The 21,235-nt window shown below is 34.4% G+C and overlaps 1 protein-coding gene across 3 annotated transcripts in view; it reads right to left on the reverse strand.

The window, feature by feature from the left end:
* Positions 1 to 15,009, reverse strand: part of LOC117170270 (helicase sen1-like) — a 23,597-nt gene extending 8,588 nt beyond the window's left edge. Inside the window, exons 1-9 of one of the 3 annotated variants that reach the window (XM_033356927.1) lie at positions 14,875 to 15,009; positions 12,106 to 12,205; positions 11,771 to 11,884; positions 11,539 to 11,682; positions 10,194 to 10,329; positions 8,471 to 9,555; positions 8,217 to 8,383; positions 7,754 to 7,989; positions 7,237 to 7,457 (exon numbers count right to left, since the gene is read on the reverse strand). In XM_033356927.1, the coding sequence (XP_033212818.1) occupies positions 7,237 to 7,457; positions 7,754 to 7,989; positions 8,217 to 8,383; positions 8,471 to 9,555; positions 10,194 to 10,329; positions 11,539 to 11,682; positions 11,771 to 11,884; positions 12,106 to 12,204 (2,202 nt within the window). In that variant the 5' untranslated portion in view covers position 12,205; positions 14,875 to 15,009. The remainder of the gene's footprint in view (positions 1 to 7,236; positions 7,458 to 7,753; positions 7,990 to 8,216; positions 8,384 to 8,470; positions 9,556 to 10,193; positions 10,330 to 11,538; positions 11,683 to 11,770; positions 11,885 to 12,105; positions 12,206 to 14,874) is intronic. The other 2 variants (XM_033356928.1, XM_033356929.1) reach the window with 2 other exon arrangements.
* Between the last annotated feature and the right edge of the window lie 6,226 nt (positions 15,010 to 21,235).

Genomic DNA, 21,235 nt, shown 5'->3' on the forward strand with positions numbered 1-21,235 from the left:
CTGCCACAGCCAGAAGAAGCCTGTAACAGAGAAAACTAAGAACAACCGTGGGCAGGCATGCGATATAGAGGAAGAGCGATGCTTTATGACCCGAAGAAACATCAAGCCTATAAAGATCTGGCTGAAATTGATGACGAGCTTCGTGGACATTTTTCCGACGAACCCGACTTCGGAGACTATTAATTGTTGTGCGTATAATGAAGCGAGAGCTTTAGCCGATGCGAACCGTAAAACAAAACCAACGGTTAATCATAAGACCAAAAGACGAATGCATGAACTCGCCATAAAGATCGGCTGGGCAAGACAATATGCATCCCACATTCAGTGTGTGATTGACAACATAACATTTTGCAGTAATTTTTCCGCCAAGGTTCGAAACTTCGCGCGCCAACTCCGGATCCGTTATCACACACTTAAAAAATCAAAGCTGCTGCATATCAGGAAGCATATTGTTGATACAATACAGATACTATCTGACGCTAAGAGAAGTCTAGAACGGAGAGAGGTGGGTCAGAGAAAATCAACAGTTTCTCTCTGACCCATCTCAACTATTCCAAGACCCTCCAGCTACTGTCGACTGCCCGCCCAAACCAGAGGAGGTCGAAATATTTTGGAGAGAAGTCTACGAAGTGTAGCATAGACTGGATGAAGACTCAAAGAACATAAATAGCTTCAAGGAGCGGTGTGATGCCCTCATAACACCTGAAGAAGAATGCCCACCCATTACTACCGAGGTGAAAAAATTATTAAGAGGCATGAAGAACTATTCCGCTCCGGAACCAGACGGTATCAAGACCTTCTGTTGGAAGAAGATTTCATCAACCCATCAGCATTTGGACCGTATTTACACCTCATATTTAAAGTCGGAAGAGCCAATTCCGAAGTGGTTGGTGGAAGGGCGTACAGCACTCCTCCCGAAAATAGGCAACTTAGCTGATCCGAAGAATTACAGGCCAAACACTAGTCTGAACACACTGTATAAGATATTCACAGCTATCCTAAATGATAGGACCGTTTGGGCAATCGAGCCTGTGTGGCAATAAATAAATTAACGACGGGACTTAAAGAAAGCCGATGCAGGATGTCGGGAGAACCTGCTCATCGATAGATGTCTCTGGAAAGCTTAAAGGTTCATCCGCAAATCGCGCAAAGCCGCAGTCAGGATGTGACATCTACAAAGAATACTCTCCGAAGCAGATAAAAATGTCTCATCCGTGCAGATTTAGTCTTCCGAACTGTCGGCGAGTAACAAAGTATCTGCAATGAACATGCTTGCCGTCCCGGTAGTACTCTATTCATTTGGAGTAGTTCCATGGACAAAGAACGAGCTCAGATCCCTTGATATCGGGACAAGAAAGGTTACGCACATGAACAAGATACATGCATCTTAAGTCTTCTGTTCCGCAACTCTACGTCTCACGCTATCAAGGTAGTCGCGGAATATAGAATCTTGAATATCTTCACAACAGGATTATTCTAGGTACAGCACATAGAGTCGCAAATGGTAGAGACCCCTTCTCTATATGGTCAAGAAGCACGAAGAAGTGGGCAAAAGAGCGCTTCTATACAAAGCAGCGGAGGAAGCTGCTGAAACACTCGGACTTAACTTCAGAATTAGGGGTGAGCAAAATGCATCAAATCGTATTTATCTCGAGTACTCACTCCTGAAAGCCCGGATTAAGAAAGAACAGGAGAAAAACTTCCGTGAACAGCTCCTCAATAAGAGGATGCACGGCATCTTCCACAGAAATATGGAGGTTCAGTTAATGTCGTGTGAGCTAAATTTTGCTTTCCTTAAATTACGCGGATTGAAGTCTGGCACAGAGAGTTTCATTTTCGCATGTCAAGATAGTGTCATTCCCACCTTAACATACCGTCGCAGTATCAAAGAGTAATCATACAACTACAATGTTTATTAGAAACATTTATTTCTTACTACAGTATGACTTTAGAAATAATTATTAGAAATAATTATTAGAAATAATTATTAGAAATAATTTTCAAGGGTAACATAAAATCAGTACATTTAATTTTACAAATTAAACTTAAAGAATTTTGAAACATTACAAATTTATCAGATACAACAAACTTTTTTCAAGGAAAATTTGTATACAGAAAGACAGGTAAAAAACACATTTTATCAAACGTACGCTGTTAAAAAAATTAAGGAAAAACTGTATAAACGCGATGTTTCCTGACTTTTTTATCTTAATAATGTGATTTTGAAGGAAACAATATTTCACTTTCACAGAAATGATTAATAATAACAGAAAAATGCATTACTTAGCATTTCTTTTAAATGCAAAATACTATGTTTAATGGTTTCAATTTAAAAAAATTTTCATTAAATATACGTCGCTAAACAAATATTTGGAAAGATTACTTCAATTGCAATGTTTTCCCACATCTTTTTAAAAGTTTAATCAAAAATTTGTTTACAACATTGTATTTTTTTACATCAATTGAAGGGCAGAGTGCAATAACCGCCTTCGCGCTCGAACACGCGGAGAATTATTGTCCGCCGAGTAAATTGTGAAAATTGTTCATATTTGAGTGTCTACTATCAATATTTTTAGAGAATTTTATTGTGCATCTTTTTTTGTATGACAACCAAATTTAAAGTTTGTTTTATTTTTTAGTTATTTAAGGAGAACGGAATTTTTCAACGAAAAAAATCAATACTTTTTTGCGTTCAACTCGTCAGATCTTTGACGGGAATTTATATTTTTTTCTTGAAAATTTTATGTAACATTCTTCAAAATATTCTACGACTGTTAGAGTATTTAAGAAGTTTAAAAAGAATTTCAGAGCCGTCTAGTAAATTTAAAATAATAATTTTTTTGAAATCTGGGATGCATATATACAAACGAGAAAGTTGTGTAAGGAAGTTTCAATTTTGACAACAATTTTACAAAAAGTTTTAGATCTTTTGTCGTCAGGGGAAAAAGTGAGGGTGTTGTGAAAATTATGTATGGCCTGCTGTGCTCGACCCAGATCGCGAGAACATAACGCGACGGGTTGGCGTACATTGACGTACGATCCGAGTCGCGGACAGAACGCCGTACATTATTTTATTACACCATTAAGCCATTTCCCTTTTGGGGTAGGCGTGACTCACTCGGTAGAGGAAAGGAGTAGTGTGTGGAAGGGATAGAGAATTTTCAGATTGATCCAGAATTCTCGTGTTATTTATATAAATAACACGTTCGTTCCGCAATACTGCTCTGACGCAGGTTGCTGATTAATCTCTCTTGCAATCACTCCAAGCGAAGAACCTCACGAAGTCATTATGTAAGGTTCCCCACTTCGGTCCATTAGTGGCCAAGGTCTTTTGTTTCAGGCATCGTTCACTTTACTGACACTCTTTTTATTAACTATTTGCCGCCATACTTTACTGTCCTGGCATACTTATCTAGCTTCTTTTATGTCCATGCATTTTTTCATGCAGGCTTTCGTGTTTCTGTGACTTCTTATATCTCTTCTAACTAGGGTCTCATTCACACATTCTAACCATTCTTTCCGCGGTCTACCTCTGGGCACGTACATAATTTTCATACAACCCTCAATTTTTTCCTTTGACAACAAAAGATAAAAACGTTTTGGAAAAACTTCTTTGATCCCTAGGGAACATTTTTCTCACTGGAAGTTGTCAAAATTCGAAACTTCCTCGCACAACTTTTTCATTTGTATGCATTCATCCCAGATTTCGAAGAAAATAGTTTTGAAAATTCACTTTATGGTCCTGAAATGTTTTTTAAACTTCGTAAGCAATCTACAGCCGTAGAGTATGTTGAAGAATGTTACATAAAATTTTCAAGAAAAAATATCAATTCTCGACAAAGATCTGGCGAGTTGAACGCAAAAAAGTACTGATTTTTTCCGTTGAAAAATTCCGTTTTCCTTAAATAACTAAAAAATAAAACAAACTTTAAATTTGGTTGACATACAAAAAAAAGCGCAATAAAATTCTCTAAAATTATTGATGGTCGACACTCAAATGTGAACAGTTTTAAAAATATGCTCACCGGACAACAATTCTCCGACAGTTCGAACGCTAAGGTGCTAATTGCATCCAGCCCTTCAATTGCGTACCTACAAGATATTACGTACTTTTCACAGATTTATTCAAACTCACTGAAGAGTGCCGCCATTGTGTGACGAAACATTTGAAAAAATTTAATTGTTTTCGATTCACCTGACCCGAAAGCCAACAACATAATCAACAACTTCTATAACATTTATTTTTGAGGGTCAATGCAATCCCCCAGCGATTATTAGAACAAAACATGCTTTAAAAAAGGGAATACTGTAAATTAATTAAAAATTATAGATTTTAAACGTTTTCCACTTAAAATGTTCAACTGTTAAGGTTTGTCATTTGAACAATTTAAGTCTTTAAATACGGATTCACGAAATTATAAATTGTTCAATTTTTAATATTCGCAGTGAAAATGGTGCATTTTTTTTATTGTTTTGCATTTCAATTTTTAAAGTTCCATTGTAACTAAAAGTGTAGCGGCGAGAAAATTCAAGCCCTTTGGATTTGACGTTAAAAAAGTAGGTGAAGAAAAAATGATAGCTCAATGAATAAAGGATATTTCAAAGTTCAGACTTTTGTACGTTAATGAGCCTGAAACGAATATGCCGAAAAATTGTTTACAGCTTATAGACCCAAAAATCTGGTCAAAAGTAAGGAAATTTGACAGATTTTAACGACAGAAAACTTTGGAGCATAGTTTTTTTAATGAAAAAAGGATAGGAAAAATCTGAAAAAAATCATGGTGTTATTTGAACATTTCTCAATAAATTTCCGTTGAAAAATTTACAAAATATAGAAACTTGTTCGTTTTTTGTACATAAATATACAAGCTTACTATCTTCAGTTCTAATAAAGATAATGAAGTGATTTGAATTAGAGGTAGTAAATTAGTAAATAGTAAATTGCGATGCTGGAAGACATTTTTTTTATATTGGAAAACCAGTGTAGAAACCAGCGAAATGCCTTTTTTCATAGGATCGTCCTCTTCCTTCCTCAGCATATGCTTCCAAGTTTTTCTGAGGAAAGACGAGGACGATCCCATGAAAAAAGGCACCCCGCTGGTTTGTTACACTTGCTTTGCAATATAAAAAAAACTGTCTTCAAGCATCACAATTTGCACGAAGAGAAGTACCACTATGAGTTTCTTCAGATTTTTCCTATTCTTTTTTCAATAAAAAACTATGAAAAAACTATGCTCCAAAATTCTCTGTCGTCAAGAGCTGTGAAATTTCCGTACTTTTTATCACATTTTCGGGTCTGTATGCCGTAAAAAAATAATGTGGCATATTCTTTCCAGGCTCTTTAACGTACGACAGCTTGAAATTCAAAATGATTATTTATTCATTGAGTTATCATTTTTTCTACACTTACTTTTTTAATGTCAAAGCCAGAGGACTTGAATTTTTTCGCCGATAGTAGAGGAGAGTACCCAATATGAGATACCAACTCTGTTTGGCGTGATTGTCGGAATTCTATGTCCTGAATATAAAAGTAATATAGGTCATGTTAAAGGAAATTTAGTTTGTCATAAGAAGCTCAAATAAAAAGTTTTATTAAAAATTTTTTTTATGCCGAAAATACAAAAAATGTAAAAAAGTGCTTTTTCCAAACTCGTCAAACTATTCTCATAATATGAGATACCCCAAGAAATAGCTAATATAATGCAAAATAAAGTATTATTTTTAATGAAAAACTTCATTCTATGTTTCCGAAGTATAAATTTACTGCTATTTAGATATATTTATTTTTTGCAGTAGTCACAAACATTTTTGTAACCAATCCACGCGCAGCCACAGTGTTATAAAACCACAGGTATCTCATATTATGAGAACCACACCGTGAAACTATGCACTTACTATGCCTGAATTGTACAATCAAAAACTTCAACACTATCGATATTTTCCTACTTAGTTATTCAATCCCCATCACTCCAGACAAACTTTACTGCTAAATACATAAAAAAATCGCCTATAATCTTTAGAAGCCCAATGAAAAATGGACTATACCACGGAATTACTCTTTCTTCAAGGGCTATAAGTCAGTGATAGAACCAACAGAGTGGGTCTCTTAGTTTAGCTGATACCCCGTTTTCTCATATTACGAGAATATCTCACATTCGAGTACTCTCCTCTAAGTATAGTGAACTTCTGAGAAAACGGAAAAAAGTACATTAGATTCATTTCTCTTCGATAAGTCGCAAAAAGGAACATTTTATAAAAACAGATTCAAAGAACACAAACAATTAAAAAGAATTCGAGTAATTAAATAGAATTCAAGGAATTTTAAGAGCATTCTACGAATAAAGTGACATTCAAGGAATTTACGATCATTCAAGATATTTAAGAGAATTCAAGAAATTTATGGGAATTCAAGAATTTAACACAAGTCATAGAATTCAAGCCGGTAACTGTGTACCCCGCGGAGGTAAACGCGTTCACATGAGGCGTGCGCGGTTTTCGTCAAACCTGCTAAATGAGTTAATTACAGAGGACCTGAGAAATTTGAAGAATAAGATTAAACCTGACAAACATGGTGTAAAAATCAAGAGTTAGGGAGCCATACAAGAGGGAAATTATTATCGAATTAGGAGCTGAGGCAGAGGGTAGGGTGAAACTGACCTCTGCTATCGGAAGGTTGTCAGAAAAGATGGTACGTGCGCAACCTCGTTCCCCGCATCGAGGTGAAGATCTTAGACCTCGACTCGACAATGGTGGAGGAAGAGTTGAAAGGGGGACTCGAAGAGACATTTCGGAGAGCCCAAGAGTAGTGAGGTAAGTCACTTCGACGAACAAAGCCTTCAATGAAAGGCAGAAAGCCTGTAAGCTTGCTTGGAAAGGAGAAAAATGATTTCCGGAAGGCTGCTCCAAATATGACACGTGAAGATCAGGTGGGTGTTCTGCAGATTCAAGAAGAATGTGTAGGCTATCCGATGGTACCGCTGCCAAAGGTACGGACACCTTTCAGCAAAGAAGTAGCACAGTGCTACTTCTGCACCGCTAAGGAGGACAAATTCCGGACGATCAATGCATTCTCAACCTCCTCTAAAACAACGCAAAAAACCTCCAGTTGACGACTACAATTGAAGTAAAAAATCACGGTAATTTTTCCAGTTTCTCGATTTAGTGGCCATCCTAAAATATTTTCCACTTGATATAAATTAAATATTTATAAAATAATGCATATGGAAGTTTTCATACCTCTGATTTAACCAAATTTAATGGAATATTCGAAGAACCAGCTAGACGGTAAGTTTCAGCATCTGGTTTTATTAGCATGGGCATCAATGGTGTTGATTTGAATTCACTCAAGGCTTCCACTAGGTTCAGTGCAACATTCAAACCCGTTATTATCCGCAGGTCCTTGATTTTGCTTGAGTAAATGTTGAAGTTTAATAATCTTGTAGTCACAGCCAACACAACTTTGGAGAATTTTAAATTAGTTTGATTTACACATAAAATTTGGTTTTTAAGAAAAGGATCAAAATTGAATAATTCGCATACGTAGTTTTGTGCAAGGGGAACAACATGATTATCATTATAAACAAGTTATATAAATGAAACTCGAACTTTTGCAAATGAGTGTTTCCAAAATTGTAGAACTTCTGGGAATACAAAATCTGCCGTTCATACTTCATAATTTAATTTTGTTCTGCTTTGATACCTATATCAAAACGACTAATTTCAAAAGTAAAAATATTAATACAAGTACACTTACGTCGATCTCCTTTATTTAGATTGTTAATAGATGTCATGTTTCTGGTATAACCAAAAACTAAGAACCTGCTATTTTTATTGAGTATTTCAAGATGAAGAAGATCTCCAGCTGTAGGCACTTTTAATGAGCTTTGATTTAAGCCACTTATCGACAAATAGAAATCTAACAAATAAGAATTTTTTCCAGCTATCCCAAATTTGATAGCAGAGTTTTTTATCACTTCACATTTTTTGAATCTGCAAAAAAATTTTAAATCATTGACTCTTTTTAGTTTTCAAGATTTGGCATTTCCAAAAACCAAAGAGTCCCATTACTACAACATTTCTTAAAATTTTTTAAAATTTTATTTGATAAAACAAACCTTCTCTGATTAGTTGAACTACAAAAATGAATTCTCTGGTTATTTTGGTTTCTAAATTTGCTAAGTAAAGCAAATATTTGAAAAAACAATTGTTATATTTACCTAAAACTCTGATCAACAGATCCGGTTGCATTCTTTACTTTACTTGCCACGTCGAATAACAGAAGCGACGTAAGAGCTTTGGAATATTCTTCATAAGTTTCATACGAAATTCGATCTAAATTAATTTTTCCAAAAGAAAATGGATCTAACTTTCCAGGATTATCAACCTGTAATACACAAATTAGAAATATTTCAACAGGTAATAAATAAAATATCTACGAAATAATTGAATTTAATTACAATTAGCAGTATACCTTAAAATCACTAGGACACCAATCAAGAATATGTGACAGCAGTTCATCAGCTTTCTTTTCTGACATAAACACTTTATCACCTACTGGAGTTGGTGTATTTACGAAATTCCGGTTCTCATGTGTTAAAACTTGATTTTTGGATTCTCTTGGCTTTATAACTAGTCTTTCCAAAACCACGATAGGAATTTTTCCATTTAATTTACTGTTCATGGTCATATTATTTTGTAAAGTAGTTACTGGAAGTTCTTTTTCTCTAGTGCATTTAAACCTCGATATTTCATTCAAATTATCTATTTCATTAGAATTTTCATCTTCTTGAAAACCATAAACATCCGAATTTATTTCTGTATCTATACTTTTCTCCAAACTAAACCAGTCTTCATCCTGCTCTACTAAGGGAGAAGATTCTTGAAAGATGTTTTCAAGAGATTTTTCAATCGGCAACTCTTTTTCAGTATCTATTTCCATTTCTGAATCAGAACCTTCTCTTTCAGCATTTAAATTAACATCTTGAACTACATAATTATCATTACCATTAGAGTCCTCACTATCTTCGTATTCAACTAATCGCATACTTCCCTCGCCAAAAATACATTCTCCCTGAAGTCTTGTAGCTTCACAACCTTTTTCTTCATCGCTATTTACAAAATGATAATGCTCCTGGTCATGTTCCATCTCAATCTCATTTGCATTAATATCACTTTCAGAAGTATCTGAAGATTCTGAAAACTTTTTTTGATCAATTTGAGATGTAGGTTTGCTATAAGCAAGAGTCTCTGTCTCTGTAGAAAAATCGGTTAGATTTGAAGTTAAAGGGTGAGTTCTGTCCTTCTGAACTTCTTTTATGATAATAATATCATCATCTTGAGAAGCACTGAACACTGTGGGGACCACAGAAGCATTGCATATTTCTGGCAATATATTTTCTTCGCTGAAGGAAGTTCTTGAAGAATAGAAAGTTTGATTGAAGTCTACATTTTTTGCTTTGCAATAAGAAGGAAAAACGCCGAAATTTAAATTGAATTTGATAGTACGATCAGAATTTTTGCTCGATGAAGATGGTAACGGTAATATTTGATAGCTTCCTATAATCATAAAATATATGGAGATACTTTTTTATTATTCGTTGCTATATTCAATTTTTAACTCTTAAAGTGTTAAAATAGTTTATTTCGAAATTAATCAAGTCAATTATGAACTTAAATTTGTAATTAATTAATTTTCTGGATTGAAAGTTTTGATTGTTCATATTTGAATTCTTAAATTGAAAGACCCTTAATTTAAAATTCAGCAATTTCAATTTAGAATATTTCAGCTTTAAATTGTACAATGTGACACTTTTTAAATTTAGAACAAAATTTCCATTATCTAGTCAGATTCTTTTTGTGGTTTGTTTAAATCTCAAGATTGACCAACAGTTTATAAGGTATTATATTTTGTTATTCTCAGAAATGAAACGAAATATAAAAGACTAACAAACTGAAAGACCGAATTTAGCCCGAAAATATACGAATGATTATAATAGAACATTTAAATGAATATTTTTTTTATTTCTTCTTTAGAACAGGCTCTAAAATTAAGTTTGAAAATAAGAGGATTTAGCAGTTTGAAGAATAATATATTCAAGAGTTAATATCTTAAATAAAACCATTGTATTTAATTTGCCATTCTTTATATCTTTAATAAAAGTCTATAACATAAAAAATTGAACCATTCTACTAACCTGGAGATCTTTCCACAGCTACTGTTTTAGTTCCTAAAGAAGATAACCTTAATAGTTTCCTAGGTGGCTGCATTATTTCAGATTTCAAATTTTGATTGTGAGACTTTTTAAAATCTCTTTCGAGATCAATGACAACCTGGGAAAAATATTTAATTTCATCAATTAAACATTTTTCATATAATAAGAAAGTAAATTAAGTCAATATCAAACATATTGCTTGAAATGCGGAGGCCAAATTACGTTTGAGGGTAAAAATTAATTATCAACATAAACACGAGAGGTTAACCAGTCGATTTTTGATAGCACATCAGAGATCAAGACTTCAAATATTTCATGAGTTTTAAAATGATTTTAAAATAAATCAAACGATTCTAAGGGATTATAAAGGATTCAAAGGGCCTTCGAAAGATTTCACTAGACGTAATAAAAATTATTGGGATGCTAAATATATTAAGATTCAAAAAGAATTTAAAAGATACTTAGTGGGTTTTAAAATATTTGAAGAGACTTTAAGAAATTAAAAAATTTCAAGGTAATTCAAAGGGTTTCAAGGTCTTTTAAAGCATATCAACGAATATCAAGGTAGTTAAGGGATTTTATAGTATTGAAAAGGCTTTCAAATAGTTCAATGGGTTTCAAAAAATCTCCAAGGATATCAAGAGATTTAATCAGATTTCATTGGATTTCAAAGTTATGAAAGGATTTAGGAACATTCCAAAAGTTTTTAAATGATCCCGAATTTTTCAAAATAATTTAAAAGAAATTACAAGATTTATAGGTTCTACGAACTATTTGAAAGGCTTTTAAATATATCCAACGGATTTAAAACAGATTTTTAAGTATTTAGATATCAAGAAATTCAAATGGTTAAGTTTTCAAAGGAATTCAAGATAATATTTTTTTGTGCAAAAATATTAGATACCGGCTGTAAAAAACTCATTTCGACGCGTTGGGGTATTTATAAAGATATTCAGTGATTTTAATCAAGAGATTTCAAATATTTTAAAAGGATATACATGATTTTAAAGGATTTCAAGGACTCAAATTATATCACGGTATTCGAAAGTTGTTCATTGCATTTTAAACATGTCAAAAGATTCCATATATTTCAAGAAATTTCAAAATAATACAAAAGATTACAAAGGATTTTTTTAATTCGAAATATTTTCTATAGATTTAAAAGATTTTAAGGGATTCCACGTGACTTCATAAGAGTTGTATGCAAAATTTGAAGAATGGTTAACTCATCGTCTAATCAGTTTTATTCCCGAAAAATGATTTTCCATGACCGCAGACATTATGTTCACAAGATATATTTGCTTTAAATAAAAAACAGTATGTATACCTGTTTATGTAATCGATAAATGAATTTGCTAAGGTCATTAGAAGTTTGATCAGGGGTTCCAATACCGATAATATCACTATCCTTTAATGTAATGTGTTCAAATGGTTTTATTCTGCTGCCATTAATGTAAACACCATTCCCACTCTAATGAATAAAAATAAAATTTATATATCAATGACTTAAGTTACCAATTATATTAACTCCAAATTGAATAAAGCATTGATACACTCACTTTCAAATCTATAACAGAAATATAATCTGGATATCGATTAAAAATGCAGTGCTTTCTTGATACTCTATCATTCTCCCAAACAATGTCACTGGCTATGTGTCTCCCACAAACATACTAAAGTGAATAGATTTTAAAATAATTACGTAAATGAGCGTACTAGAAAAAAAAACTAAGTAAAAGGAACATAAACATATCTTGAGCGATGCATTTTCATGTGACCACGGCTACATGTACCGAAATTTCGGTATGAATAGTGAGACCTAGAAAATGGCCGATTTGCACCGAAATTTCGGTAAGTTCAGACCCTCCCTATTTGTTTATTGATATTCACTTACTCCCTTAGTTTCTTTTAAATATATGTCACTTCCTTTTGGGATTTCAGTTTGAGGACTGACAATTCGCCTTAAAAAAAAATCTGTGTTTTCGAGACTCATTCTGTAAAAAAGAAACAAATAGATCATTAGTTTATATCCAGAATAAAGATAAAGAAATTTGTAGAAGGCCGAAAGAAATAGGTATTTGCAATACGAAAACAAAAGATTTTAAGGGTATACGAGCTTAACCTTAAAAAAAAATCCTTACATTTTTTTGAAACCCAACTTTTGTTCACACGAAAAGCGATATCGAGTGAACATAAGTTGGATTTGAAAAAAATGGGAAAAATTCTTTGACGTTACGCTTACACGGTCTTAAAAGTTAATTTTTTTACGTAAATAAAACAAATTGAAAGTTTTCATTTGTGAGAGTCGTTCAAGTTAAAAAACCGGGGCAGAATAGATCAGTTTGTTTTTTTTATTGAAGTACTCGCCATCTAATGCGAAATACCAAAATTTATAATATTATTTAGTAATTACAATGAATATTATCGGGTTCTTAGCAATCTGCTTAGATATTATTTATACATTTAAATAAAATACGTTGTTTACGCGTTTTGGCACGGAAAAAGGTAATGACAGCGACGTAAACAATGTCCGATCTCGCTCCAGTACGTGTCCACCCCAAATAATTGTACTTTTCACTGAATCCATTCCAAAATCAGACAGGTCTTCACTAAATTGTAGAATATGTCGGAGACAAAATATGTTGTTTTTTATAGGTATTAGGCGACGAGTATTTTTCCGATCTGCGAAAAATTTTTCAATGAAATTATGCGTATTTGAATTTTGCGATTTGTTTTTCCAACAGTTTGTTTCTTTATCTATTTAGTGCTTTCTTACTAATTCTGATATCGCTTTTTTATCTTATTTCGAAATCTGCAGGGAAATTAAAAAAAAAGGTTTAAAATGAACAAAACAGCGCTGTGTTTTCTGAAAATATTAAAATTAGTTTGTTTCAAAAAAATCACTTAAATTTTTTGCTAATTTTCAGATGAATTTATACTTTCATAAGGAAGACATCTAAATAACTTCTGTCACCAGGAGATTTTTATTTCGTAAAATCGAACCTCTTCTTCTTTTGCGATGTCTTGTATCATTTACGAGAAAAATAAAAAAATTACATTTTTAGGGGGAAAATGTTCCCCGCCTCAACAATCCTTCAGGCGACATAAAGCTAGCAGCAGTGCCTTTCTTCTATTAGCAGAAACTTTTCAAAACATTGGAAAGGATAAAAAAAGGTAAGGTTTTCCAGAAAATACTTCATATTTTTTTCTAGAAAACCCCACCGTTTTTATCCTTCCCAATATTTAAAAAAAGTTTCTCATAATAGAAGAAAGGCAATCAATCGGATTTTGCCGGCTAAAGAATATTTGAGACTAGGAGAATGTTTCTTAATACAATTCGTGCAATTGCAGAATAGGGGCGTCAACTGTTTTTTAGCTGGGAAAACAGTATTTTCCTGTCACAAACTACTAGAATCTTTAATTGAACGATGACTGAAGCGATTTGACCAGACAGAAGTTTAAAATTGTTACTTTTGTTACTACGATATCTTAAATATGGGTATGTCATGAAATCGGAATGGTCATATTTAAGTCACCGTTTAGGCGCTTTTAAACATCCAAACGGCCAGAAACACCCCTTTGGCAGGTCACAAAAATAATAACCATATATATTAAAAATAAATAATAACCATATAATTTTTTAATTTATCTCGTAAACGGTGAAAGATATCGCAAAAGAGCAAGTAGTACTTTTCATATAAGTTTTTATATTTGCAGGAAAAATAAAAAAGTTCGATTTTATGAAAAAAAAAATCTATCCACGAAATTTATTTGGCCCAATAAAAATCATCATATGTCTTCCTTATGAAAGTACAAATTTAATAGAAAATTTACAAAAAAATAAAAGTGGATTTTTTTGAGAAAATCGACTTTAAATATTTTCAGAAAAATCACCGCCACTTTGTTAATATTTTGAACCTTTTTTTAAATGTCCTGCGTATTTTAAAAGAATACAATAAACTCTATCAAAGTTAGAGAGAAAGCGATAAATATGTCAAATAAGTCAAAAGTTCTAGACGTTTAGAGAAAAAAATGGTTTTTGAAAAACAAAGCACCAAATTCAAATACACACAATTTTTTTTCGAAAATGCAAAAAATAAGTATCGCCTAATTTCCTCTAAAAGCGTTATAAAAAAAGCGTTATAAAAACATAAGTATTTCGAAATTTTCACTAATTTATTTTTATTTAAAATCAGCTTGAAAGGCTTAAAATACCAGAATATACCGCCTAAAATCTCAACTCTACTGTCTTCTTGCACTTTTTAATATTTTTCAATTTTTTCTTTTTTGAGAACTGATGAGTCACTTCTTTTTCCTATAGTCCTAAAAACAAAGGCCGTGGCTACAATTACCGAAATTTCGGTACAAATATAGCTGAAAAAGGGGCTATTTATACTGAAATGTCGGTAAAAATATCCAGATTTCTATGGTACGTGTAGGCAAAAAGAAAACTTCTAAAAGTCATATTATTTAAGAGAAAATTGGATGGTTACCAGTGTATTACGCAAGCATAATTTTACTCCCCCCTCAAAGCCTTGAAGCACGTGTTAGCATTAGAAATATCTATATAACTGAAAGCATCCATGTAATCCCCCACTCCGCTAACCTTTGTCACAAGATGCTTGTATGTAATACTGAAGAGCCCCTTGTAAAAATAACATACCTGCACGTGTGTTTTTTTGTTCACTCAAAAAAAAACCATTTCCGATAAAACGTAAACATGAGCATAAAATACGTTACACGTCCAGCGTGAACTCTCACACTAGTCGCAGTCGCACTCGTCGCACTGATCAAAATATTTATGGTCACCTATACTGTGTGTATAGTTCCAGTCAACCTTTTCTTAGGAAAAACAATGAATCAATTAAGAATTAAAATTCGTTTTCTTTTTTTTATTTATGTTGCACAAAATAATATTTATATTAAGTATAAATTTGATTGGTTTTTTATGTGTATAATTGAGATTTTTTATTTATGTTCTGAAATTTAATAGGACTGAATTTGACTACTCTACCAGCAAGTTTTCGCAGGATTCAAACTTGTAATTCATACGATTCATAGGATAAACTTTGCTTGAAAAACTAGTATGTATTTATGATTGATATGAAACACATAATAAATTGTTTTTCAATGTATAAATGGTTTCATTTAATATTTCTATATAAAATGATATTTAATTTTTTTATATAAAATGATATTACTTTTGAACGATGAAATTTTATGTTTTTTGGAAATTTTTTGGTCATAATTTTGCTTTCGAGATTAGGAAATAACCCCTACAAACAACATTTTCCAAATTACATTTTTGAGCAACTTAAATTATTAGCAAATCCATACGTAGTTAAAAAAACAGTCCATAAGTGTACGTCAAAATGTCTAATTTTTAAAATTAACCTCTTCATTAGACTTTACGTACATTGCATCATTTTATACCATAAAATCTAGAATAAATCAACACGGATCGCGATTAACCAGAGGTTTCGGGGGTACCCTCAATGGCTTTCACGGTGAATCGGAAAGATAACTGAAAGATCACCCCTTCCCCTTTAGGTCATCTCATGAGTTATATCAGTTTCCGGTAAAGCACGGTCCAGGTTTACATCTTATAGATAATTGAACGCCGCATCGTAGAACGGGATATAAAATATTTCTTGAGGAGTGGGGGTGCCTCCGAACATCATTCAAATCCACGCGGTTTGGGACCGCTCCACTCCGGGAAAAATATTCTATCTATCCTGTTCTGCGATGCGGCGTTTCGCCTATTCCTGTTTTAATTTCAAACTGTATTCGAAGTAAAAAAATCGCTAATTTCGATAGTTTTGGTGTAAAACTTTTTTTAAATTTTAATGCGCGCGTAAAAAAAGCGTTTTAACACAAAAAACTATTGAAATTAGCCAATTTTTCACTTCGAATACAGTTTGAAATCAAAAGAGGAATATGCCCCAATTGTCTTAAAGAGAGGTGATTCTAGTATTTGTGAACTAAAATAAGGTAAATTTAAATGCGATGATAAACCTAAAAATGAGACAATTTTAAGGTTGAGTCCTGATATCCACGCCCTCAAACTTCTTTTCTTTTTTGAAAATTCAAATATTTTTTGTAGTAAAAAAAATTACAAAAACATTGAATAATGAATTTCCTAATAGATAGATTATATTTTATTGTTTATGTTCGCAAACATTTGTTAATGTTTTTAATTTTACAAAAGAAAGCCAGCTGGAAATCCATTTGCAGGAACTTCGGATTATCCTGCACATGTACCTGTACACAAAATTGCACACAAACCTGTACAGGTCACCTTGACAGTTCCTGTACAGGAATTTGGCCAAGGAATCTGCTCATATGAGGAACACGTCCAGGATCCTATACATGAATCTGCGTAGTAACTCATGCGCGAGGGTTCGTTAGTGTCTTGGCTGTCTCGATGGTGACTGTAGGGTGGTCGAAAATTATTTGCTCGAATTTTCATGCGTATCTCCCGGAAATTTGTTCGAATCCACACAAAAATAAAAACCCTCATAATTATATTTGATAGGGTACCAAAAAACCCCAAAAGCGAAAAAATGTGTTTTTGAAGCAAATCCCTGACTTGCAGAGCGTTCGCCAAGTGCTCGATTCTCAAATGTTATGTCAGAATGTATGGGTGAAATCCTAGCCGAGTACGAATAAAATCGGCCAGTTATTCGCACACTTCGCACGTATTTGTTTACAAAAAATAATATGTGAGGCTAGTCTGCTCTTTCGTGCAAATGAAAATGAGCATATCTGCAGAGTAGCCAACTGCACGCTGGAAGTGAAAAAAAGTATAACGTACCACACGTATATTGGAACCACTTTTAAACAACAAAAATCAGCTGTCCACATAAAAAATACTAAATTTTTAGATTTTACATAAAGAAAGATGTATTCTTATCGATTTTAGTGAAAATTTACAGTAACGCTTATTTACATTTTCAGCTACTTTGCCTGGAAATACCGTATCTGCTATTAAAATGGTTAAATAATAATAAATAACTCACTATTATCAGGAAACACAAATAAAATGTCAAAGATTCTGTATATGAAGATAAATGTATTGATCAATACATAAAAATATCGAATTTTTCCTTTATTAGTCTGTGAAGTAATTATAATTTTATATCACTCATTCTAACTATAATATTGTACTAATTTGTTTCAAAGAAGAATTTTTGAATTTCTTAATTAGTACATTTATTATCATCATATTTCTATTAAACTATTACTCGGGTAAACCCGGTTATACATCATAACCACGAACTAAGTCAAGTGACTGATGAGATTAGAATGTTATAAGTTAATTTAAATAATTTAATACGATGTTTGAAACCTCCTGCGATGATGTTGTAGATATACAATTACGAGCGGTCACGAGCGTTGCAGGTGACAACAGTCACCTCTGGATACTTTCTTAGAGCTACCATCTGCCATTCCACGGGTTTTTAATCGCTCGCTTCCTGATGGCCAAGAAAGTTTCTTACAATGCGACAGGGGTTTAATAAAACCGCCTTCTGAGCTGCTGCCAATACCCTACTGACTCCTAAATGTTCAAGATGTTCAGTGCATCTTGAGTGCACATTGCCTGTAGCCGAAATCACAATGGGATGAATAGATGCATGATTCACATTCTTCCATATGGTCTGTACTTCATGCCTTAACTCGCTATACTTGTGGATCTTGGTTTTATAGGTTGACTGCAAATTTCGGTTAAGCGGACAAGTAATATCGATGATGTAGACTCTTTCATCTTTTTTTTCTCGCGTCGCGATGTCAGGTCAAGTGGCCCGGATGTAATGATCCGTTTGGATAGTAACATCCCAATATAAGATGTAATCTTCGCTTTTTAAAACGGGCATTGGAATGCATCTATAGAAGGGCATCCATTCTTTTAAGAGGCCATTACGCGACAGCCATCAATAATGTGCATTAGACGGTACCGGTCAACCACGTCTTGAAGTAACACGTGTTTGCAATAATTCCTGGTACTGACAACCTTGTCCTGTATCGCAATGACGAAGCCTTCCATCCCTGGATACGGAACACTCTTTCGTAGCCAAATATTAGATGCCTCACTATCCACTTCATATTGATCTAACATGTTGGGTTGCTCGCCATGGATGGCTTTCTGCCTCCAGTGTATTTCTAAGTCCTCCACGGTTTATGTCCTGATATTCAAGGCCCCATCTGAGGACGAAATTTAAGGGCGTGTAGTCAAGATCCACTTGACAGATGATACTGTAAAGCGCAACATTTCGTTTGCGGTTAAAATAGTCTCGCAACTGTAAAACTTGTGACTCACGCCGTTTTTTGAAATCTACAGCGCCCCTACCCCCTCAATGTCGTGGTAAAACTACCCTTTCAATCGCTGAATTTCTGTGGCGCATTCGGTGCTTCTTCATTTCTACGCGAACAATTCTTTTTAATTTTTCCAGGTCGATGTTACACCATTTTATGAGCCCGAAGGAGTACGTGAGGACAGGGATGGCATACGTGTTGATTGCTCTGATTTTGTTTGCCGAGTTGAGAAAACTGTTCATAATTAATCTGAGTCTCGCAGTGAAGGCATTCGTTAGGCTTGTCTTAACTATCGTATGTTGAATACCCTTAGATACAAGAATATCCAGATATTTATATGATTTGCCGGCAGCAATTGCCTCGATGTCATTATCGAACTCGTTCTCTAACTTTGCGGTCCCTAATTCCCCTCTGATTAAATGCACACTTGCTGCAGTTTTTGGTCTGAACCAGCGTACAGCTTCAGGTCATCCATGTAAAGAAGATGGGTCACTTGTTGACTATCCTCATTATCATGAATTCTGAACCCATGAGACATGCTGTTTAGTGTTTTGCTCAATGGATTCAACGCTAAACAGAACCATAGTGCGCTGAAGGAGTCTCCTTGAAATATACCCGTCGTCAAGCGTATTGATCTAGTTATCCTTGGTTGTCCATGATCAAAATACTTGATTCTTGTACCCCAGAGCCTCATTGTATGGCTTAGAAGGTTAATAATGCGTGGGCAGATTTTGTAAAGTTTTAAGACTTCAAGTAAATAGTCATGCGGCACGGAACGAAACGCTTGCTTGTAGTCAATGGATGCCATGTGTAAGTTCCTTTGATGCTTACGAGCTTGAGTCATGTCAACAGCGTCTATAGTGACTAGATCTTTACAGCCTCGCGAGTTTTTACAACATCCTTTTTGCTCCTCTGTAAGAATGTCATTCTCGTCGCAATGAGAACATACCTTATCTGCAATGATAGATGTAAGACATTTATAAATTGTCTGAAGACAGGCTATCGGTCGAAAGTCAGATGGATTTTGAGCGTCTGGTTTAGCAGCAGTTAGTCATATCTTCCAATTGAGGGAGTTCGGTGCCTTGCTGGTTATTTGGCTTTACTCTCAGTTCACGACAGAACCTTCTTTCATCTGTCTGAAAGTTTTAATTTTTCTGCCTTCGTGCACTACTTTTCTTGTACCGACGCAGTCTGGCAGTAAGAACATCAAGTCTCTGTCGTTGAGAGTCTAAAATTGCATCCAATATTGCTGGTGTTAATGTCTCGATGTGCCGAGGGTGGATGATTTCAGTAGCATGGGTTATCAGCTTTCTGGTTCTATTTCCTTTTTTATATTGAGTTAGTCGACCCAATTTGCACCTTACTTTGCTGATCACACAGATCATTTGTGATGTTCATTTTGAGCAGAGAATGCCTTAGTGTTGGTTCTACATATCTGAACTCTAGTAAAGCATCATCAAAATTCCTTTCAAGGTGCTGTAGTTCTTCTGAGATTTCCCTATCCACATCATCGTTAGTGATATGCGGATGTGGTTCTAATGGGATCCGGTACATGATGTTCATTATCCCTAGCACCTATGCCTTCAGCATCAATCAAGTCTTCTTTGTCCAGATCTTCCAAGGCAAGTTCATCAATAGGAAGCTGCTGCTCCACTTCCATTTTGATAGAAGAAATTTCAACAGCCCAAAGCAGTCTGTTTACATATATCGAGCGTTTTTGATCTGCCAGATTCTGCTCATTTATTTTTGTGGCTAGCTCCGGTTAATCAAGTAAGAAGAGTCGATGATGTTCTCTCGTCGCACTTTGCCCACACTTCTCTGCCAAAAAATAAAGGCGCATAACATCTCTGTTCATATAGTATGTCCATTTTCGTCGCTTTTTTGGTTGCTAAGCCTCTGCTTCTGCCTCTGGTTGTATAAGGCCATCCACCTCTGGAGGATGTGGTAGTGTTGGATCATCAATAGGTTGAGGAAGAACGTCAATTGCTCCTGCTTGACCGTTTGACGCGGCTTCTTCTAACTGATGTTCATTGCCGTCTTTTGTCCATGCCAAATCAACCTGTTGTTTAATCTCCATTTCCCGGTCTTCTGTAACGTATTGATTAGTCCTGATGTCCTCCACCTTAGCGATAAGATCTCCCGGTGCGAATTTTTGTATATTAGGATACTTTGCAGCAAATTTCGTTCTTAAATAGTATCCGTTTGCATTTTCGTTTCAAACTTCGCACTTTCGTAATAGAGGCGCATCAATTCCTCTTTCATTGTGGTATCCCAATTGATGCTCTCTCGGGTATTTCTGTAGAGGTGGTTGGCTGAAAATATCTAACGCTAGCCAAAGCATCCTCAGCAGGCACAGTTGATGTTCCACTGCTTACCGTTTGTCGCAGATGTTCTTTCTGGCCAGCTGTTTGATTAGTGAGATCTGCCTGACCATCTCACAGCTCACCATCTCCACCGCCCCGCATGATGTGGCGCGCAGCTGTGGCTCCAAGGGCGCCCCGACGATCCTCGGGAAGCGACAAGCGTTTTAAAATCTTTAATATACTCTCCATTTTTCATTTATGGGTTTTGGTGTTCTACTTAGTCCCTCTCCTCTTCGTTATCAGCCTATTTGGCATGGGAAACCCTGTCAGTAGCAATGCTACCGCCAACATTACCGTCAAAATCATGAGAGTATTTCTTAATATGTACTAACTAAAAAGGGAACACTA

The sequence above is a fragment of the Belonocnema kinseyi genome, chromosome 3 (genome assembly GCF_010883055.1).
Source record: "Belonocnema kinseyi isolate 2016_QV_RU_SX_M_011 chromosome 3, B_treatae_v1, whole genome shotgun sequence".
NCBI lineage: Eukaryota > Metazoa > Arthropoda > Insecta > Hymenoptera > Cynipidae > Belonocnema > Belonocnema kinseyi.